The sequence below is a fragment of the Zonotrichia albicollis genome, chromosome 25 (genome assembly GCF_047830755.1).
Source record: "Zonotrichia albicollis isolate bZonAlb1 chromosome 25, bZonAlb1.hap1, whole genome shotgun sequence".
Taxonomy (NCBI): Eukaryota; Metazoa; Chordata; class Aves; order Passeriformes; family Passerellidae; genus Zonotrichia; species Zonotrichia albicollis.
Genome location: NC_133843.1, coordinates 5,011,447 through 5,033,517, shown reverse-complemented (window position 1 = coordinate 5,033,517; position 22,071 = coordinate 5,011,447). Strand labels below are relative to the sequence as shown.

General features: G+C 46.1%; 1 protein-coding gene across 2 annotated transcripts in view; it reads left to right on the top strand.

The window, feature by feature from the left end:
• Positions 1-10,259, top strand: part of DISP3 (dispatched RND transporter family member 3) — a 39,797-nt gene extending 29,538 nt beyond the window's left edge. For both annotated transcript variants that reach the window (XM_074558456.1, XM_074558455.1), the window contains exons 12-21: positions 799-935; positions 1,465-1,646; positions 2,068-2,198; positions 3,081-3,253; positions 4,372-4,498; positions 5,508-5,653; positions 6,558-6,717; positions 7,699-7,812; positions 8,634-8,800; positions 9,705-10,259. In XM_074558456.1, coding sequence (XP_074414557.1) covers positions 799-935; positions 1,465-1,646; positions 2,068-2,198; positions 3,081-3,253; positions 4,372-4,498; positions 5,508-5,653; positions 6,558-6,717; positions 7,699-7,812; positions 8,634-8,800; positions 9,705-10,067 — 1,700 coding nt within the window. In that variant the 3' untranslated portion in view covers positions 10,068-10,259. The remainder of the gene's footprint in view (positions 1-798; positions 936-1,464; positions 1,647-2,067; positions 2,199-3,080; positions 3,254-4,371; positions 4,499-5,507; positions 5,654-6,557; positions 6,718-7,698; positions 7,813-8,633; positions 8,801-9,704) is intronic.
• Positions 10,260-22,071: the final 11,812 nt, after the last annotated feature.

The window sequence follows — 22,071 nt, the reverse complement described above, 5'->3', positions numbered from 1 at the left end:
ATGAGGGAAGAGATGAGGATCTGACTCCATGTTTCAGAATGCTTGATTTATTATTTTATGACGTCTATTATATTAAAACTATACTAAAAGAATAGGAGAAAGGATTTCATCAGAAGGCTGGCTGAGAATAGAAAAAGAAGGAATGATAACAAAGGCTTGTGGCTCAGACTCTCTGTCTGAGCCAGCTGAACTGTGATTGGCCATTAATTACAAACAACCACATGAGACCAATCAAAGATCCACCTGTTGCATTCCACAGCAGCAGATAACCATTGTTTACATTTTGTTCCTGAGGCCTCTCAGCTTCTCAGGAGAAAAAATCCTAAGGAAAGGATTTTTCTTAAAAGATGCCTGTGACAATATGGGGCATCTTTAGAATCCCCCTTTCCCTGAACACCTGCTGCTCTCTAGGACATGGTCCTATAACCCAGATGGCAGTATCATCTAGTGTCCTATCTCTCTGATCTGAGAACAGGGCTAGGAACTCCAAGCTTTACATCCCAGTCCTGTTCACAACCTTGTTGGCAGGTCACGAGGAGAGTAAATTCAGTTTGCAGGGGATTTTGAGGATAAAAGAGTTTTTGGGCCAGCTCCCAAGATGACATGAATCAATAAGCCATCAGGAATTACTGCAGCTCAGGATGTATTTGTGATAGCCTTTGAAAGATGTACTGTGCTGGGAGAAGGCAGAGGCTGAGCAGACAGCAAACCATAAGATCCCTCCTTTGTCTGCATCTGTATGATTTGCTGGTTGAGAAGTGCCACCAAACCAAACCTCATGCCCTCTGTTTTCCTCAGAGCTCCAGGGGACTGTGTATATCTCCAAGTCCAGGAGCAAGGGAAGACCAGCTATCTACAGATTCTCACTCAACGCCAGTGTCCCTGCGCCCTGGCAGATGGTGTCACCAGGAGATGGGGAGGTGCCTTCATTCCAGGTAAGTCACTCCAGGATGCTGCACCCCTCTAGCAAGAGGGCAGCACTCAGCAGGTGAGCACAAGAGCCTCCTCCTGTCTCTCCATGGGGTCCTGTGTAGCTTTGGGTGACATTTTCAGAGCACTGCAGTAGGGTAGATAACACAGAAGGATCGTGCTTGGCATCATCCAGGATGATGGCTTGGAGTGCCACAAGACTTCACCTGTTGCTGTTGAGAGGTGACTGTCAGTGATGGGAGCAAAGCTGTGGGTGTCTGTAGGGCAGATGTCCCTGAGCCTGGGCAGAGCAGCCACCATTTAGCCTTGGTGTTTATACCATTTATACCATACCACTGGGAATGAGGGTATTAAGGGGACTGTCACACACTGGCCATCACTGGGAAGGGGCAGGCTGGGGGCTGACTGTGCCTGCGCTGCTCATTCTGTGTGGCTGTGCCAGTGCTCAGGGAGGAAGGGAGAGTGTGATGCTAATGTGCAAGAGGCTGCAACCCTGTGGAGTTAAGTGTCTGTTTTCATTAATCCATTGCTTAGGTGTATAGAGTGCCTTTCGGTAACTTCACCAGGAAGCTGACAGCTTGTGTGTCCACAGTAGGGCTGCTTGAGCAGATGAGCCCCAGGAAGTGGATGATGACCACCTTGTCCTGTGACACCAAGAGGGGCTGGAAGTTCGATTTCAGTTTCTACGTGGCCTCCAAGGAGCAGCAGCGCACACGGTAACCTTCCAAAAACCCTTCTGGACAAGGCAACAGAAACAGCACAGCTGAGAGGCTGAGCTGAGATGCCTGATGCTGCTCCTGCCCTCAATCAGTGACATCCATGGCTCTAGAATTTGCCTTGCTGCATGTATGCCCCATCTCTGCAGTCACTTTGCAGGCCCATAGCATCATTAACGTGATGGTTGAGATCATTAACAAAAGGCTTGAGAGACTGTGAGTGAGCTTCTTTGAGTGGCAAAAAGATGTTCCTGGTCCGGTTCTTGCCCTTACCCACCTGAACTCTTGGGCTGAATGGGCAGCACAGAATATACAATGGTTATATATATAACCATTGAGAATGTCTGTTGCCATGCAATACTTTGGATGCTTCATCTTCCCTCCCTCTGTTCCCCCATAACAAACTCTCTTTGCTGCACAGGAAACTGTATTTTGCCCAGTCTCACAAGCCCCCTTACCACGGCCGAGTGTGTGTGGCACCCCCAGGCTGTCTGCTCAGCTCCAGCCCAGATGGACCCACCAAAGGCATCCTCTATGTCCCCAGTGAAAAAGGTGAGCTGGTGAGGCTCTGCTCAAACATGCCAAGATCCAGAGAATCAGACCTTTTCTTGCCATCTAATACAACTGTCATGGTTTGAGGCTGGCACAATATATTCTCCCTAGTGTCTGCTGTGAGATGTGACCAGAAATAGAGCAAAGCAGGCTCCAGTTAGGAATAAAGGAAAAAACTTTATTAATTTACAATATGAAAAAAAAGGAACACACAGAATGAAAACCTTCCAAAAACATTCCTCCTCCTCCTCTCCCCAATTTCCAACACAACACAGTGAGACAAAGCCTTTGATTCTCAATCAAGCTACCACTCCTCAGATAATCAACTCTCAGTTCATCACCACTCTTCAGATAATCAACCCTTCCTTATCAAACCAGGATGCTAATTGTAGTTAGTGTTCTTGGTTGATAGATTGACAAAACTCTTCTGTCTCCTTAAAGGAAAGAAGTCTAAAAGTTTCTCTCTTCGGTTAAGTGAAAAGACACCTCATAGGACTCAGGAAACTTCACCTCAAACTTAGGATAGCTAATTAGGCAGAAGCTAAAAAGTCTAGCTTGGGCAATAACTAGAAAAAGGAGTAAACAAAGAAACTATTGGTTTTTGTAAAGTGTTTTACCACAAGCAAGAAGATTTGGCACCTGGCTGTTGCGGTGTGATGTCGGTATTTGATTCCAATACCTGGCTCAGTTTTTCTGTTTATTATTTTGCCTTTTTTTATACCTTTTTTGTTTCCAACACTGCAGCAGAAGCCATCCTGCTGATTATTGTGCCTCCATAGGTAGCTGAGCTGTTAGGTGTGTTATAGACCTCCTAGAGCTCATTAGACCTAGCTCGAAGTTACTATAACAACTAACCAACCTTTACTCTCTATTTGACAACAGCACCCAAAGCAAAGCTGTCAGCCACATCTGGATTTAACCCCTGCATGAACACAGGCTGTGGGAAGCCAGCAGTGAGGCCGCTGGTGGACACTGGAGCCATGGTGTTTGTGGTGTTTGGGATCAGAGGCGTGAACCGCACCAGGCGCCAGGACAACCACGTTCTTGGAGACATGGTACTCGTGGTGGTGTGCTTCTGTGCCCCAAAATACACCCAAAATACATTGAAGGGAGGAATGATGAACCTGACTCCATGTTCTCAGAAGGCTGATTTATTATTTTATGATACTATGTTATATTAAAGAATAGAGAAAGGATACTTACGCAATGCTAAAAAGATAATAATGAAAATCTGTGACTCTTTCCAGAGGTCCAACACAGCTTGGCCCTGGTTGGCCAATGAATAAAAACAACTCACAGCAGAATGCAATGAAACAATCACCTGTGGGTAAACAATCTCCAAACACATTCCACATGTGAGCACAACACAGGAGAAGCAAATGAGATAAGAATTGTTTCCCTTTTCTCTGAGGCTTCCCTTTGCCCAGGATTTATCTCCTGGGAAGCTGAGATTTTTCCAGAGAATGTGAATGCCACACTCATGGTCTGGCATGCTGGGGGCTGGCAAGTGAGGGGCAGGCTCTCTGGATGGTGTTTAGTTAATACCCACAGCCCCCAGGGTGGTCCAGCAGTCTGGACAGATGGAAGGGCAGGGGTTGTAGCATTGGGATGAGCCAGTACAGTTCTGTTTAAGCAAATTGATAAAATATTGGAGATCAGGAAGTCCTTATTGAAAAAACACTTGAGACTTTTCAAAAAATCCCTCTGAGTGCAACATATAGCCTTCTAATTTTGAGTCTAAACCTGGCTTTCTTGAGGATTTTTGAAGCAAGCCCATCTTGAGCGCAGCATAAAATCTCACTACACAATCAAGACTGAGGGAACTGATATTTTTCTATAATATATATCTTGTTGTGAAGTATTAACAAAAAATAAAAATCAGTTACTCTAGGGAAAGTCACTAAATGTGACAGCTTATCTGTGAGATCTCATACCTTGACACATGACAGTCATTCCCTAGAAAAATTATGCTTAGCTTGGCTGCTGCACTTCAACTTTCTGCTGTTCTTCCTGCTCTGTGGTTTGGGGGTGCTGTGCAGAGCCAGCCTTTTCCTGTTCCCTCTGCAGGGGCAGTGAGAAATGCAGGCAGAGGGGCAGGCAGGAAGCTGCAGTGCCAGTTGCTGTGTGCATGTCTCACGTGTGGTGCTCTTGTCATTGTGTCTCCTTGTGAAAGGGCAGTGTTATCTACGATGACAGCTTTGACCTCTTCAAAGAGATTGGCAACCTGTGCCGCCTCTGCAAAGCCATTGCCAGCAACTCTGAGCTGGTGAAGCCCGGAGGGGCTCAGTGCCTGCCCTCGGGTAGGTTAGACAACTCCTCTGCAGCCCTGCCTGTGCTTGCTTGGGGTCCTCAGCAGCAAACAGAAAGGGGGACTGCTTCTTGCTGTCTCCTTTTCTTCCCAAGGCAGCTTGACCCTTCTAGAACGTGTCATTGGTTGTGCTTTTTGGGACAGAAAGAAGGAAGGAAAGGTGGTCTCTTTAATGCCAAAGACACTGGGTTTATTCTTTGGGATTTAATCCAGAAAAATAAGAAAAGAATTGCATTTTTTCTTTCTAGTCATAGTCTCCTTTTCTTCCCAAGGCAGCTTGACCCTTCTAGAACGTGTCATTGGTTGTGCTTTTTGGGACAGAAATAAAGAAATAAAGAAAGATGGTCTCTTTAATGCCAAAGACACTGGGTATATTCTTTGGGAGTTAATCCAGAAAGATAAGAACAGAATTGCATTTATTCTTTCTAGTCATGGGTGTTGTTTGAGATACAATCTTTTAACTCAGTAAATATCCTCTCAGTAGCTCCTGAATAGCAATGATCTCACACCTGATCTCATTGCAGTGAGGTTACTCACTGTCCCTGTGGCTTGGCACACCTGACCAGTGACCAGTGACCATCTCTCCCAACTTCAGAGGTCACAAGCTCGTGGAGCTGAGCCTGGGAACTGTATGTTGGCTTCAGGCTAAAAGCCAATTTCATGCCTGGAGCAAATCCCTGCCAGGCCAGGCAGACAGCCCCTCAGCACCTGCTCTTTGTGCTGCTTCCTGACACCTGGGGACAAACAGCAGTGGCACTGTCCTGTCCCATGCTGGTGACAGTGTCCTTTCAAGCTACAGCAGCTGGGAGCTGTGATGCTGAGACCTCAAGGGTTCTGGCAAAGCAGAGTGGCAAGGGGAAGAAGCTGTGGACAAATGGGTCCTGTGATTCTCTTGGGGCTCCCATTTTGGGTTGTTGGTTGGGTTTTTTTTCATCTCTTTGCTCCAATGTGCTTCCTTTCCCCGTTCTGCCCTCCATCTCTTGCTCTTTCCCTCTCTCCAGGTTACAGCATCTCCTCCTTTCTGCAGATGTTGCACCCGGAGTGCAAGAATATCCCTGAGCCCAACCTGCTGCCAGGGCAGCTCTCTCATGGGGCAGTGGGGGTGAAGGATGGCAAGGTGCAGTGGATCTCCATGGCCTTTGAGTCGGTGAGCACCTGGGAACATTGTCATTCTGCTGACAGCTTCATCTTGTGACTTCTGGGGCTTTAGCTCTGCTCTTTCTGCACTGGCCACCTCCATTTGCAGACATCATTTAGTGTTTATTAGAATTGTAGCAGACAGATGCCTGCACTCACTCACAGTTGGTAGAAGTGTCTGCTCACACCACAATTAGCTCAGGCAGAAAGCTGGTGGCAGATTTGCCCAAATGCCACTGCCAGTCCCAAATGCAACATATGTGGATAGTATTATGCTCTCTAAACATAGCAGGGCTGAGATTAGGTGGGTGTGGTGGAATGCTAGGCCTAGGCTGCTTGGGGTGAGGGCTGAGTAGAAGCTTAGGTGGAGGTAGGACATAAAGAAAGTTATGGGGTGAGAGCTATAATTTGTTGAGTCGAAATCAACCCTCTTGGTTAGACTAACTTTCAGTTATTCTGCTCATTCTAATCTGCCTTGGATTCATTTGTACACCAGCCCTAAGCTAAGGAGGAGGATAAGTGCAGAGGTTCAGGTTAAGATGGTGGTAGGGGATTGGTAGGGCCACTTCCATTTGCAGACATAATTTAGTGTTTATTAGCATTTGTTGCAGGCAGATGCCTGAATATACTCACAAGTTGGTAGAAGTGGCTGCTCACACCACAATCAGCTCAGGCAAAATGCTGGTGGCAGATTTGCCCAAATGCCACTGCCTGGTGCTGCCACTTGAGCTGGTTGTTCTGCCCTTCCCCTTCCCATGCATTATATTAAAGAATACTATACTATACTGAAGAATACAGAAGGGATACTTACAGAATGCTAAAAAGATAATAATGAAAACTTGTGACTCTTTCCAGAGTCCACACACAGCCTGCCCAAAGAGCAGGCCATGAGTGATGTGTTTATCTTGTTGCAGACAACCTACAAGGGGAAATCATCTTTCCAGACATATGCTGACTATCTGAAGTGGGAGACATTCCTGCAGCAGCAGCTCCAGCTCTTCCCAGAGGGCTCTGCTCTCCGGCATGGATTCCAGACCTGTGAGCACTGGAAGCAGATTTTCATGGAGATTATAGGCAAGTGACTGCCGTGTTTCTCTCCCATGCTCTCTGACACATCTTCACAGCACACTCCATCCCATATGGTGGGCATGGGTTCTATCTGCAGTCTTTTGCCATTGCTGGGCAAACTCCTAAAGCCTGAACATGTATTGTCAAAATTAGGCAAAGCCCAAGGAAACAGGCAAGGGAAGGGACTCAGCCCTGCTGGTGTGAGATTCAAGAATCCAATCACTCTTGGAGTCTCTGGTCAGGATGACCCCAAGATGTCTTAGAGAGTCTTTTTTCCCAGTCTGGCACCCAAAGAAGGAATCAGGATTCTTCTGTTCTTGTTTTCAAGGCTGTTTATTTTTTGCTTATGTATTCCATTCTTTGACCTGCTCAGATCTGTCCAGCAGGTTGCTTTGTGGCACACTGACCACCCTTGGGGTGCTGTTGGCTTTTTATATTAAGAACTACATGTACTTTATTTACAATAATTTTCCACTACCTATCACCTATGTTAGACAGTCTGTCTCTACTCTAAACCCATCCAAAAGTGCCACCATCACAGCAGAAGATGGAGGCTAAGAAGAAGAAGGAGAAAGACTGGACACACCCAGATTCCTCCATCTTGCCTCCTGAACCCCCATTCTAAAAACCCCAAAATTATATTTTTTTCACCTGGTGATAAATTCACTATTATTCTATTCAAACTCTTGTGGCTTGTAACTCCTTGCACAAAGTTGGTAATTGTTTCCATAGGTTAAAATGGAAGGCACAGGGGTCTTGGGCTCTGTGCCAAGGTCTCTGAGCCCCCTGTCAAGGGCTTGAGCCATCCAGGGCAGCCAGAGGAATGTCCTGGGTTCAGACAAATCACCTTCTTTCCACTTTCATTCTCCCCCTCCTGTCTTCCCCAGTGTGAGTCCCTGCCTGCCTTGTTGCCAGCAGGAACATGGTGCCTGTGCCATGGCAGCTGTCACCTTCCAGGATTCATATCAGCTGGCTGTTTCCTTCCAGGAGTGCAGAGTGCCCTGTATGGCCTTGTCCTCTCGCTGGTCATCTGTGTGGCTGCTGTGGCAGTGTTCACCACACACATCCTCCTCCTGCTGCCAGTGCTGCTCAGCATCCTAGGTAAAAACACCACTTCCAATGTGTCCGGCTTTGCTGGGAAGGATGAAAGTTTGACAAGAAAGTCTCACAGATATGTGTGCTTGGCAGAAAAGTTTTTGAGTGTAGAATCTGAAGAAGGAAGAGAGATGGAAGCAAGTTTTAATAGAGAAGAAAAGAATTGCTGAGCCAGTCTTACTGGATAACCAAGGAGGCAAAGGGTGTGTTGGTTAGAAGGGGTTTTTATGGCTTAGAGCAAAAGATAAACCTACCCCAAACAAGAAGATGTTTTTACCAAGCACAAAGATAGCACAGCCAAACAAGCCTGCCAGTGTGGCAAGTAGAAGAAAAGGTCTCAGAATTTCCCACTGCAAGAAAACTGAAAAACAACTTCTCCAGGTATGGCTTGTGCAGCAGCCCCAGAGTCCTTTATGTGACCGTGTTCACAGAGGTCTGAGGATGAGGGAAGAGACGAGGATCTGACTCCATGTTTCAGAAGGCTTGATTTATTATTTCATGATATATATTATATTAAAACTATACTAAAAGAATAGAAGAAGGGATTTCATCAGAAGGCTGGCTAAGAATAGAAAGAGTGATAACAAAGGTTTGTGGCTTGGACAGAGAGAGAGCCAGCTGACTGTGATTGGCCATTAATTAGAAACAACCCCATGAGACCAATCACAGATGCACCTGTTGCATTCCACAGCAGCAGATAACCATTGTTTACTTTGTGTTCTTGAGGCCTCTCAGCTTCTCAGGAAGAAAAATCCTAAGGAAAGGATTTTTCATAAAAGATGTCTGTGACACCTTTACATTTGTCTAACAGCACCTTTCTCCCACAGGGGTTGTGTGCCTGGTAGTGACCATCATGTACTGGTGTGGCTGGGAGATGGGAGCTGTGGAAGCCATCTCCCTCTCCATCCTGGTGGGCTCCTCTGTTGATTACTGTGTGCACCTGGTGGAGGGATACCTGCTGGCAGGGGAGAACCTGCCTCTCCAGCAGGCTGAGGTGAGCTCTGTTCCGCCTACAGCCTGGCATTCCTTCCTCCTGTGCCTCCCTGGCACTCAGCTGTGATGCAGGACACACGACAGGCAAGGGTCAGAGTGTGGTGTGCAGCTATGGCCCCTCAGTTTAGGAAGGATGTTGAGATGCTTGAGCACATCCAGAGGAGGCAACGAGGCTGGAGAGGGGCTGGGAACACAAACCCTGTGAGGAACCACTGAGGGAGCTGGGGGTGTTTAGCCTGGAGAAGAGGAGGCTCAGAGGTGCCCTTATTGCTCTTCTGAAGGGAGGTTGTGGACAGGTGGGGTTGGTCTCTGACAGAACCAGGGGACACAGTCTCCAGCTTTGTCAGGGAAGGTACAGGTTGGATATTAGGAAGAAATTTTTCGCCCAAAGAATAATAAAGTACTGGAATGCTCTTCCCAGGGAGGTGGTAGAATCACCATCTCTGGAAGTGTTTAAATAAAGCCTGGACATGGCACTTGGTGCTATAGTCTAATTGAAGTGTTAGGGCATAGGTTGGACTCGACGATCTAAGAGGTCTCTTCCAACCTCATTATTCTGTGATTCTGTGATTGTAACCCTATGGCTCTTTGCATAGCACTGCACTAAATGTCTGAGCACAGACAGTCTGAGTACAGACTCAAGCAGCCTCTTTGTCCTGGACTGGCATTCTATCAGCTAAGCCACCTCTCCATGATCTTAGAAGTCCTTTCCAACCTCATTATTCTGTGATTCTGTGACTCTGACCCAATGGCTCTTTGCATAGCACTGCACTAAATGTCTGAGCTGCACTCAAACAGCCTCTTTGTCCCAGATTGGGATTCTGTCAGCTAAGCCACCCTCTCAAACCCTAAAATATCAATGAACCCCCTGTGCCTGTCACACTAACGCTGCTGTCCCTCCCCAGGACCCCACGGCCTGCCGGCAGTGGAGGACAATGGAAGCCGTGCGCCACGTTGGGGTGGCCATTGTCTCCAGCGCCACCACCACGCTGATTGCCACCGTCCCGCTGTTCTTCTGCATCATTGCCCCCTTTGCCAAGTTTGGGAAGATCGTGGCCCTCAACACGGCAGTGTCCATCCTGTACACGCTGACTGTGAGCACGGCCCTGCTGAGCACCATGGCGCCCGGCACCTTCACGCGCAGCAGCACCTCCTGCCTCAAGGCTCTGCTGGCCGTGCTCCTGGCTGGCCTGCTGGCTCTCTGCATCTGCCTTGCCCTGCTCAAGAGTGGGTTTAAGATCCCCCTCCCCAACGGGACAGCCCTCTAGACCCGATGGGACAGCCCTCTGTGACCCAATGGGACGGCCCTCTAGACGCCAGGCCGAGAGAGCCGCGTCGCTCTTTTCGTTTTTTCTTTTCTTTTTAAAGAATATTTTTTGTAAGGAAAACAAAGAGGAAAAAAAAAAAGAGTCCCTTTTTTCATGAAGTTTTTCAATTGCAGATGCACTTTATTTTCTAATGAGTTTTGCTCGAAACTTGTATTTATTTTAGGTAGTGATGGATGGGTGATGGAAAGTGAGGGCTGCCCAGGGAATGCCTCAGCCCATGAATAGGAGAGGAGGAGCTTTCCCTCTCTCAGTTTTCTTTCTGCTTTCTTTTTTTCTTTTCTTTTAATTTATTTTTATCAAACAGGGCTTTCTGGACCCACAAGGCTAAAATGGGGGAATTTGGGAAGGTCATCTGATCCTTTCAAAAACCCTTCCCTCTGTCTTTCCCCTCCCTTGTCCAGGGTCAGAACTGTAAGGATGACTCTTGGGTGATGTCCTGCTCCCACACCAAGCCTGTGCCTCCTTACTTGAGCCTCCAAGAGCAGCAGTGAGCTGTTGGACAGGCCTGGGGACAGCATTATCTGGATACTTTGCCAGGCCCTGTACCCATGCCAGACCAGCAGTGAACTTGCTGCACTTTTGAGTGTCACTTTGGGATCCAAACCAGAGCTGTTGGGTGGCACCACCTGCAGTGGCCCTGCTGTCATGGTTCAGAGAGGGTGCTGGGACACAAAGCATTCCCCTTCCTTCTGGGGGAATTTGGGATCTCATGTGTCTGCCAGCAGCCACCAGGAAGCAGATGGTGCCCTCAGCAGCCTGCCCTCCTCTCCCTCATCCCACTAGTGAGGTCAAGGCAGTTTCAATGCCCAGTTTCCCCATGTTGCCTCTCCTGGTGGAGAGAAAAGAGAGCCCAGGGGTCCCTGCAAAGCTCTTTGCTCACAGCTCTTGGCTGAGGACAAGGCAGAGCCCATTGCTGGTGGTGTGCACTGCATCCTCTGTGGCAGCTCACAGAAACCCTCCTCAGTGGAGACCCACGGGCACCAGAGCTGCAGCTGCTGTCTGCTCTGAGCAGATGGTTGGTATTAAACTAAAATGAAATCACAAACTGCTGCCATTAACAAGTGCATTTTAAGCATCACTGCTTCTCTCGTATTTTTAAAATTGAAATAGCTAAGTGTGCATTAATGCACAGCACATCTGATCCTTGGCAGAAGGGGAGGGTCAGGCCCACTGGGAGATGCATTAGCCATTACTTACAAGGGTGCCTGCAGAATAATGTGGCCAGGAAGCAGCCTAACTCAATTTCTTTGCAGATTTCATGTCTGTTAGCTTTGTGTTCTCTTTTTAAGATGAAACTTCCAGGAAGTCCAACCCCATTGCCAGCCATTTTGTGGGGCCTGCACTGCTGAGAGACTGAGCTGCTTCTCCGTGGCTCAGGGCATCCCTGCTTTGATCCCTGCCAGTCTTACACATTGTCATCCCTGTGAAACTGGGTCAAATACTTGTTTCTAAAGTAGGTTCCCCAAGCTGAAGAGAGGAGTTCTTATTGTTTCCAGGTAGACTCCAGAGTAATCCTGCTACAGGCAGTGAGGGTAGTGAGAATGTGAGTAGAGCAGAACGTGAGAGGCCTCGTTTCTCCTTGCTGTCCCATGGAGCTTCTGAGTTACCCCTTTCTGCAAAGTGTGAAATGTTTTCTTGGCACCTACCTCTAATCTGCACCAGCTCCTTCATAATGAACCCTGTGCCCATGAGGAAATGGTTCTGTATTGTATTACCCTGACAAAGGCAGGAATGATGAATCTGACTCCATCTTCTCAGAAGGCTAATTTATTATTTTATGATACTATATTATATTAAAGAATACTAAACTAAACTATACTAAAGAATGCAGAAAGGATACTTACAGAAGGCTAAAAATATAATAATGAAAATTCGTGACTCTTTCCAGAGTCCCAACACAGCTTTGCACCAACTGGCCAAAGAGTGAAAACAACTCCCAGCAGAATCCAATGGAACAATCACCTGTGGGTAAACAATCTCCAAACACATTCCACATGTGAGCACAACACAGGAGAAGCAAATGAGATAAGAATTGTTTCCCTTTCCTCTGAGGCTTCTCAGCTTCCCAGAAGAAAAATCCTGAGTAAAAGGATTTTTTCAGAGAATGTGAATGCCGCAGTTCTGGAAAGGATTTTTGACTGTCCTCAGACTGTGCTGCTCTGATGGATGCTGTGCACAGTTTAGCCCCATCCTTGCTCTGCAAGCCCTGCTGTTCCCTGTGTCTGTGCTCCAGATTTAACCCCAGATTTAAATCTGTGTTCCAGATTTAGCCCTGAGCTCTCCTAAGAGGCAGTGACTGGAGAGGGCAGGAGTGTTTGTGATATCCATAGAGCCCATGGAGCTGTGTGGCTGTGCAGGTGCTGCAGGGGACAGCAAGGTGTCCCTAGCACTGTGGCCAAGGATTCTGTGGATTGTGGCTTGACTTGAACTTAGCAAACACCTCAAACCTCTTTTGGATGATTTAAGCTGATGGATGTTTCCAGGTCAGCAGACAAGAGAGTAAGAGAGTGACTTCTCTTAGAGGAAGCTCTTCCTTCTATAAGCATGAAGAAACCTTTAAAGGCCTTTAAGAAAAAGCACAGATCTGCTTTGAATCCTGTGAAGTTGAAAGCCTGTGTAAGCCCCTGGTATCCTTTGTCTGTTCTCACTATAAAGAGGCTCCATAAATGCCCCACCTGCAGTGGTAATCTGGACGTGCCATGCTGGGAACATCCATTCAGCCACTGTGGGGAAGCAAAGATTAATTTTAAAATAGAGGAAAACCTTGTGTGTTTCTTGGGTCTGCTCTGGCAGCGTCTCTGATCTGCAGGCAAAAATAACAAAGAGTTCTTGGCGCCTGACAGGGTCCATCCTGTATTCTGAAGCAGGTAGGGAAAAGGACAAGCTCTCATTGTCTCTCCTCCTCTCCAGCACAGCTCCCTCTGTGCAGAGGGACTGGAGGGCTCTAGCAGGAACAGGGCATCACCTTGGGTTTGGTTGCCCAAAATGATACTGGGAATGCAATGGCTAGATTAAATCAGAAGGAACAGGGGAGACACAGATAAGTGCAAATGATTCACAAAGGCATGCTGAGGAGATTGTGCCCCTCCAGGAGGGAAACTGAGGCAAAGAGAGGAGCAGGAACTTACACCAGATGTAGCAGGATGGCAGAAGAGCCTTAGAGGATCCCAGGTGATTTACGCTGCAAGGACTCGCTGAATGTTGTAACCTGAGACCCTGATTAAACACAGCCATGACATTTAAGATCTAACTAGACATTGCCCCATCACTGCTTCACCCTGCACAGCTCTGTGCTCAGCATGGCTGGTGCTTTCTCCTCATGCACTGGAGAGGAAAAATTGGAGCCCAAAACACTTACAACATCCTGATCTCCCCAGGCATCCGTGGAGACAGCAAATGAGTGGCAGATGTAGACATGTCCACGTAGGCAGTGTCAACTTTGTGGTTACAGAATACTCATAAATTATGGAGGTAAGAAAAGGGATAGATTCATCTGAACAATGTGGAGGCAGAGCTGACAGCCCTGCTGGGAATTGGTGCTCCAAGGCAGATGCTCACAGCAATAAAAGGCAATGTTTCACCTATTTGATGCTGTTCCAGGAGCAGATGTTCACCTTAAAAGATTCCTCCCACATCTTTGCCTATCTTCTTTCCCTGATGACTCCTCTGTCTCACAGACCATCTCCTGAGCCCTGTTGTCTTGCTAAACAAGCTTCAGCCTTCACCATGGTTCATGCCTAAGGTGCTCACAGAGTCTGGACTGAAAGTGGCTGGAAAAGTCTTGAGAGTTTCCTTAGGCAGAGGAAGCCAGGGAGTTAAACAGCTTCTCACAGAGCTTCCAGCCTGTCCTTCTGGAAGGTTATAAAGGCTTTTTGTTTAACCCTGTGACACAAATATATCCTCCCACACTGTCCAGCAAGGAAGCTGTGCAGACTGATTTGCAGCCAGGCAGGACAAATTCAGTGTCTTGGTTACTTCTTCCAACATCACTCCTCACCCCTGACAGCGTGTAAGCCATAGTTTACAGATATTTCAGAGGCTTCTGCTAAGTATATATCCCTGGGACAGTACCCAGAGCTGGACATCTTTCAATGCCTGTCTCCATCCTGAGGTTTTGGCTTTTTCTTCTCTGCTCCTCCTTTGGGCAGTTGCTGAAGGGGGCAGTGACCATGGCTGGAGGCAGAGCAACAAGCAGGTTTGGAGGAAAAGAAAGGTTTGGAGGCAGAAGCAGAACAAATGGGAGGGAGAATTGTTCAAAATGGGAGGAAAGATGGTTCAAAGTACAAGGGGGAAGAGGCATAAACACCCCATGGACAGCGGGAGGGAGGGCACTGCCATTCCACCACGTTTTGTGCAGACCTTAGAGTGTCAGTGCCCAGAGTGATGTAGCACAATTCCTGATGTATGCGTGTCACTTTTGTAAGTTGTCTCCTACCCTCACTATTTTCAGTGTTCCCTGATTTTTTGGAGACTGTTGTAAATAAAAAGATTTTGACATTCGCACGTTTGGGTCCCTCACTCATCACCACATCACTGTTCATGCTGACAACCAGAGCGCACTGACAGCATCTGTGTTGTGCCAGGAATGCAGAGGGGATGAGGCCACAGAACCAGTTCCTAAAGTGCAGAGGATTTTCTGCTCCTGCTGCTGAAGTGGGGCCTCTTGAAGCCAAATTATCACATCCAGGAGAGCTTGGAAAAGGCAGTGCAGGAACCCACACAGGTCTGCAAGAGGGCTGACTAGAACAAGAGCTTTAGCCATGGTTTGTGGAAGATTTTCACTCCTCCATTCCATGCTGTGTATGAAGATTGCCCTGATCTGACTCCATGAGGATGGGGCTCACCTGCAGCACCACAGTTCCCACAGCACACAGTGTCTGCCATGAACTTCTGGTGCAGGTTTTGTCCCTCTGTGCTGTGCTGCAGCACCAAAGGCTTGTCCTGCACCTCCCAGGAGCCCACTGAGCTGATGCTGCAGTGGAAGAGCCCCTCAGTCCCTCATCTGGGAGTGCTCACACTTGTGATGGTGCTCACAGGGGTCTGAGGATGAGGGAAGAGATGAGGCTCTGACTCCATGTTTCAGAAGGCTTGATTTATTATTTTATTATATATATATTATACTAAAACTATACTAAAAGAATAGAATAAAGGATTTCATCAGAAGGCTAGCTAAGAATAGAAAAAGAAACAATGATAACAAAGGCTTGTGGCTCGGACAGAGACTCTGAGCTGGACTGTGATTGGCCATTAATTAAAAACAACCCCATGAGACCAATCACAGATGCACCTGTTGGTAAGCAACTTCTAAACCACATTTCAAGCAATCAGATAATTATTGTTTACATTTCTTTTCTGAGGCTTTTCAGCTTCTCAGGAGAAAAATCCTGGTGAAGGGATTTTTCATAAAATATCATAATAACAGTTTACTTCACTAATTGTGAAATGATTCCCATAGCTCTAGGTGTGTTACACCCTAGAGTTACCAATTCTAGTGTTACACTAGAATTCCCCACTCACCCAGAGGACAAGCTCCTTGCAGGTGATGGTGGCACCATTGTGTGCCCTGTATCACTGTGAAGGTGCTGGCAGTTCTCCTCCATGAGGAACAGCAGCTTCTCATTTTTCCAGCAATCCCCAAAAGCCAGCAGTGTGCCTTACTCAGGCTCCTTCACAGCAATGCAATTACCATTGCATGGAAACCACGGCTGCCCATGCTTTAACAGCATTGCAAATTACACTCATAAATTCAGAGCGCAGCTAATTGTTGTTTTATGGAGTAGATGTTCTTTTGGGAAAAAAAAAATCTGTAAACACTCTGATGCCCTGCTGAGCAGAGGGCTATTTATCTTGGGTGAGGAATGGCCTTCCAGAGCAAGGTAAGATTTTCAAGGGCACTCACATTCCCCTGATATGCTTCTGGGCAAGTGTGATGTGCAAAAGGTGGTTCTTCTTTTAAATGCAGGATTTCACCTGCTGATAGAGTAATGTGCCTTGTGATTACAGTGTGATTGCTTTTCCTGGAGACTCATCTGGCCTGGCTGAGATCAGGGCTCCCCTGTGCCACCCACTGCCCTTGTGGAGGGGAAGGGTGCAGCTGGTTTGAAGGATTGCACTCCAAGTGGAAGTGACTGGCAGGGGACAGAGGTGCCCAGATCATTCTGCAGGGGTGCTGGGAAGCATGAAAGTTTGACAAGAAAGTCTCACAGATATTTCTGCTTAGCAGAAAGATTTTTAAATGTAGAGTCTGAAAAAGGAATAGAGATGGAAGCAAGTTTTGATAGAGAAGAAAAGAATTGCTGAGCCAGTCTCACTGGATAACCAAGGAGGCAAAGGGTGTGTTAGTTACAAGGGGTTTTTATGGCTTAGAGCAAAGGATAAACCCACCTCAGACAAGGAGATGTTTTTACCAAGCAGGAAGATAGCACAGGCAAACAAGTCAGCAAATGTTGCAAATAAAGTCTCAGAATTTTCCACTGCAAGAAAACTGAAAAACAACTTCTAGCTCAAACTGTAATGTACTAACTTTTAGTGATTGGAGAACAGCAACATGAATATGGTAATTATAGTAGTTATGATGGGCTATAGGTAAAAGTTAAGGTAAAGATTGGTTCTACTGTATGAAGATGCTCAGCAAAGAAAAGTATATAATTCATTGTAACCAAAACCAAAGGGTCTCCAGGCCTGCCTGCAGCTGGAGCTGACACAGGCTCTGTCACCCATAGGCTGCTGTAATATCTTGGATACAATAAACTGCATTTTGGAGAGCCCCTGGAGTCCCACATCCCTCATTTCAGTTCTTACACAGGGGAACTGAGATGCTGGGCATGCTCTGCTTTGTTTACCAGGATACTGCTGGGTGGCATTTGTCACCATTAGGAGGTGCCATGAGAAGGTTTCTGCTCCTCATCTCTCATGAGCCTGTCCTGAAGATTGATGAGGAGCCAGAAATGAGCTGCTCTGGAGACTTGGCCCAGAGCGCTGATCTTCAGTGGCCTCATCCTGCACATGGGCAAATCTGTGGTGAAGCAGCTCCCCCATTTGCTTGGGAGTTGTTCCCGCTGCTGGAATTACCCTGGTGAGGTTTCAGCTCCTTACGTGCAGACCCTAACACTTGTGGGTCAGCCAAAACCAGTTCCTGTGGTGACAGTCCCACTCTCTGCTCTGTCACGATACAACACAAAATGAACACTCAAACACTGAGATGTCCATGGCAAAGAATGGATAAAAAAAAAGCACATTTATTTCCCAACCTCAATATTTATAGAATTCCAAAAGTGACCATGAATTGGAGGATGAAATTGCCACCTCTCCAACCACGCTGGTCAAACCAGCAGCCCATCAGTTCTCTCCTCCTCCAGAAAGGAATGCAAAACAATCATTATTTACATGAAAACTGCGTGAAAAACTCCATTACCAATACGTAAACATCAGAAGGTTCAGAAGAACTTTAGAAGAGCAGGGTGACACTGCTCCCCTGTCCTGCCAGTGCCTGCTCTGCATGCAAAAGTATCCCTTTAAAAAGGCAAATTGCTGAGCCCTTCTCTCTATTCCTAATTGGATCTTCTATACTCAACCGTCTTCATCTGTGGAAATGTGAATTCTCAGCCCTTTTTCCTTATGATAGTTTACTGCATTTTAATTTTGGTTTCAGTGTGTACTGACTTGGCAGGATGTACAATTTGCCAGGAGGCAGAGAGTGGGAGGCTTTATAAATAAAAACCCTGCATCTGTTCCATCTCTCTTCACACCCAGGGGCTGATTTTTGTTGCACCAGGCCAAACCTGGAAGGCTTTTCACTAAAATTTGGGGTAGCAACAGCGAGGTGTGGGTGTAGCAGAGGTGAAAATGAGTGCATGTAAATTGTCAAGGCTATAGATCTTGGGGCTCTAAGGAGCCAATGTTTTGTGTATTTTAATAACTGTTTTCTGCTGAATGTGCAGAGTGTAAACCTGCAATATAATAGGTGGAAAGGTTATTTGTGGTACATCTTGATGCACTGGAATGGGCTTTGCTTTGCTCCAGGAGGCTGTAAGGACACTTTGGAAGATGATGTGCAAATGCAGAATTCAGCAAATAACAGCTTTTTAAAGGTTATTTGGTAAGATATCTCTAAAAATAACACTTTCACTGGTTAGACCTATTTAAGGGGATGTCCTTACACTGCACTGGAGCACTGTAATTACAAGTAATAACTGTGCTTTGAGCCTTGCAAATGCTCTTTATAATCAAAATGCTTTTGTCCTTTCCTTGCAGTACTGAAGTGGAGCATGTAAGGACAGGGAAGTTTTTCCTTCCAGCGCATGCAGGCAGCACTGGGAGCTGTGCTGAAAATGGAATTTTTGCCCAAATCCAGCTCCAGAAAAGGACTTGGATGCTGAGAGGAGCTTTGGTGTACCTGCCAAGGCTGGCACATGTCTGGTGCTGCAGTGAGTGTTGCTGTACAGCTGCTCTCAGATCTGATACCGCGCCAAGAGGGAATCAGACTCCGAGCACATAATCTGCTTTATCAGGCTCTATCACCAGGGGGATTCCTATTGTAGCACCACTTGTTTAAAGGGGAGAAGTGAGCACAAGCATTTCAAATCAAGGGTTGAGCCAGGATTTCATGTAAACAATGTGCCTTTTCCCTTCAGCTTGTTTAGAGTGCCCACTCGGCTGACAGCCCTGGAAGAGCTTGTGAAAAATGAGGATTTTATGATTGGCTTTTCAGAAATATTATTAATAAAATAATAAATGAAATAAAATTAATATTATATGTGTTATGTTAGAAAGTTATGCTGTGTTAATTTTCTTAAGTAGTGTGTTGAATATAGTTTTAGGTTATAACATAATGTTAAAATAGAATTTATGCTATGTAAGGATTTTTTAAAGAAAGGACTCGCACAGAGATACAGCCGCAGGACACCTGAATCTTTCAGAGAAAATGAATTTATTGCTCTCTTATCAGAAGAAACAAACTTGGTGGGAGTACCTCATTCCTCTTTTAAAAAAAGTATCTCACATAGCATAATTTCTATTTTAACATTATGTTATAACCTAAAACTGTATTTAACACACTACTTAAGAAAATTAACACAGCCTAACTTTCTAACATAACATACATAATATTCATTTTAATATTTGTGAAAAGCCAATCATGAAATAGGCATTTTTCACAAGAAAACAAAGAAATGAACTCACTGCATCAAGTCCTTCCCCAGGCTGAAAGGTTTTGGCTGAGAAAGGAGAGGTTGGCCCTGTATCCTTGGGGGAATCATGGAGTTTTTAGAATTTTTAGGGAACAGGGTGGCCAGCAGCAGATTGGGCATGGAATCTTGGCTCCCCAATGAATTTTGCTCAGAATGACAGCTGGGATCTGTGACAGCTCAAAAGACCAAGCTCAGAACTGCAGGTCAAGAAACAGCAGCTGACATTACCATGGAAGCCCTGATAACATAATCCTCTAATAATTCCCACATAATACCAGCAGCCGAGGGAAGGGGAGAGCTTGGAAACCTGGATTTGCATTTGGTGTGCATTGACAAGAGAGAGGACAGCGTGTGCCAGGGGCTGGGGCACAGAAATGTGAAGGTCTCAGCACAGGAGGTGGCTTTGATAGGGATGCATACCTCAATGATTTTTTAATTACTGCTGGGTTTAATTTCTTTTCCAGAGGGAGCAGTGGGATTTGTGCTCCTGAACACTGCAAATGCCTGCTGGGAGAGGAGGAATTCTCTTGGAAGCTGGGGATTCCACACTTGAAGGCCTTGGGATGAGAGGGCTGTGTGCTCAGGCATTGCAGCTTTTCAGAAGCGGGGACTTGTTGGGGTCTCTAGCTGGTCAGAGTGACCCTGAGAAAACTTATAAAGTCTTTTTTCCCAGCCTGGCACTTGAAGAAGGAGTCAGGGCTCTTCATTTCTCAGTCTCAAGGTTATTCTTTGTATCTTATCTATAAAAAGTTTTCTCCTGCCCTGCCAAGGTCTGTCCAGCAGGACAATTCCAGGCACTCTGCCTGCCCCCAGGGTGGTGTTATGTCTTTATACTAAAAACTACAATATTTACAATTACTTTCCAATACCTATCACCTGTGTTAGACAGTGAGCTTCTACTCTAAACCAATCTGTAAGTGCCGACATCACAGCAGAAGATGGAGGCCAAGAAGAAGAAGGAGAAAGGCTGGACATGCCCAGATTCCTCCATCTTGCCCCCTGAACCCCCATTCTAAAAACCTCAAAATCTACTTTTCCCCCGTGATAACTTCACTGTCATTCTACTTAATTTGTCATGGCTTGTTGATCTTCATACAAGGTTGGTAATTTGCTCCATGGGTCATAATCAAACCCACAGGGGCATTTTGGGCTCTGTGCCAGGGTCTCTGAGCCCCCTGGCAGGGTCTTGGCCATCCTGGACAGGCAGAGGGATGTTCTGGGTCCTGACAGGGAGTTTGTGCAGAGCACTGAAAATAATGCAAAAATGTGTAGCTTGGCTCTTACTGGATGTGCTGTTCCTCTGCCCTCACTTAAGAAAATATTGCCCTCCAAATTCAATCCTGTAGCCCATTATTCATGAGGTCATTACTCTTTAATTTAATCACCAAATGTCAGCTGAATCCCATTTATTCTGCCAGCCCGCTAGAGATTTACCTATTTATTTTACATTTCAAATGAATTGCTCGTTATTTTGTCATTCTGGGATTTTATTCTGTAATTTATTTCGTGAGCCCTGACAAGTTGAAAATGAACCCTGGTTCTCCCTTGTCTTGCATATTAATCGTCAGGTCCACGGCTCAAATGTTTGGTTACAGGACCAAGGGACCTGACCCTATATCCAGGGAGGGAGGGGAGCCAGGCTTTGTAACCCCATAGATGCTGCTGGTGATTTAGCTGTGACAAGAAGGAAATGCTTTTTCTCTTTCCTCCTTACCACATTTCTTGGGTTAATGTCAAAGGACAAGTTATCCTGTGCAACTTGCTCCTGAAATACATCAGAGCAAATCAGAGGTGTGTGGGTGTGTGGTTGAAGTCCTTACAGAAAGCTGTAAAAATAAATGTTGGAGAGAAAACAAAATTTGGGGTTATTAAAAATACCAATCCTCTTTTAATGAGGTCAGGGTGAAATGGTCCTCAGTGAGGGATAGTCCTTACAGCAGCTATTTCTAGCTGCAGATTTTGTTCTTTGCTCTTGTTTTTGGCTGTTGTAGGTGGTGGAGAAGACAGAGCAGTGCTCTGCTCCAGCCTGGCCCTGTGGTGTCCCTTCTGGTCTGGTTTTCTCTAATAGATCCAGGGATTCTGTCCAGAATTGAGCTCAGAAATCAGCTCCTTGCAGACACGTTGTGCTTGTGTGTTTGACATATATATACCAGGATTGCTGTGTACAATCTGAGCCCCATCCAGCCTTTTCACTTTCCTTTTGCAGAATGCACAATATAATGGAAAAGTGATTTCTGTCAAGTTGTGCCTGTGTGTTTGACACACATATCATGGTATATAACATGATTCCTGTGTGCAACTCAGCCCCATCCAGCCTTTTCATTTTCCTTTTGCAGAATGGACAATATCATAGAAAACTGATTTTCTGTCAGGATTAGTTCTTTATCTGCCAATGGAGTGATCTGTGCTTTTTTCCAGTTGCCCTCTAAGCTGCTGGGACCTATGTGCCCTGCATTTCACCCTTGTTATTATCCAGCTCTTCTGTGCTGGAGAGGAGACTTTTTAAGGAAATTCACACAAGGCCAGACACTGGCAAGCGCCAGAAAGAGCAGGAGGAGGAATTTGGAGGGTATGAAAGGACACTTCAATCTTCAGGCTCATTTCTTGGTGGGATATAAACTGAGCACCATCTCAGCTCGATTTGAGCAAATAGCTGAAAAAAAAAGGGAAAATCCTTATTTTATGCTTTCCCTGTCGCTGACACAAATCCCAAGCACCTCATTGATTTTCTGCTTTGGCCAGCCTGAGATCAGCAG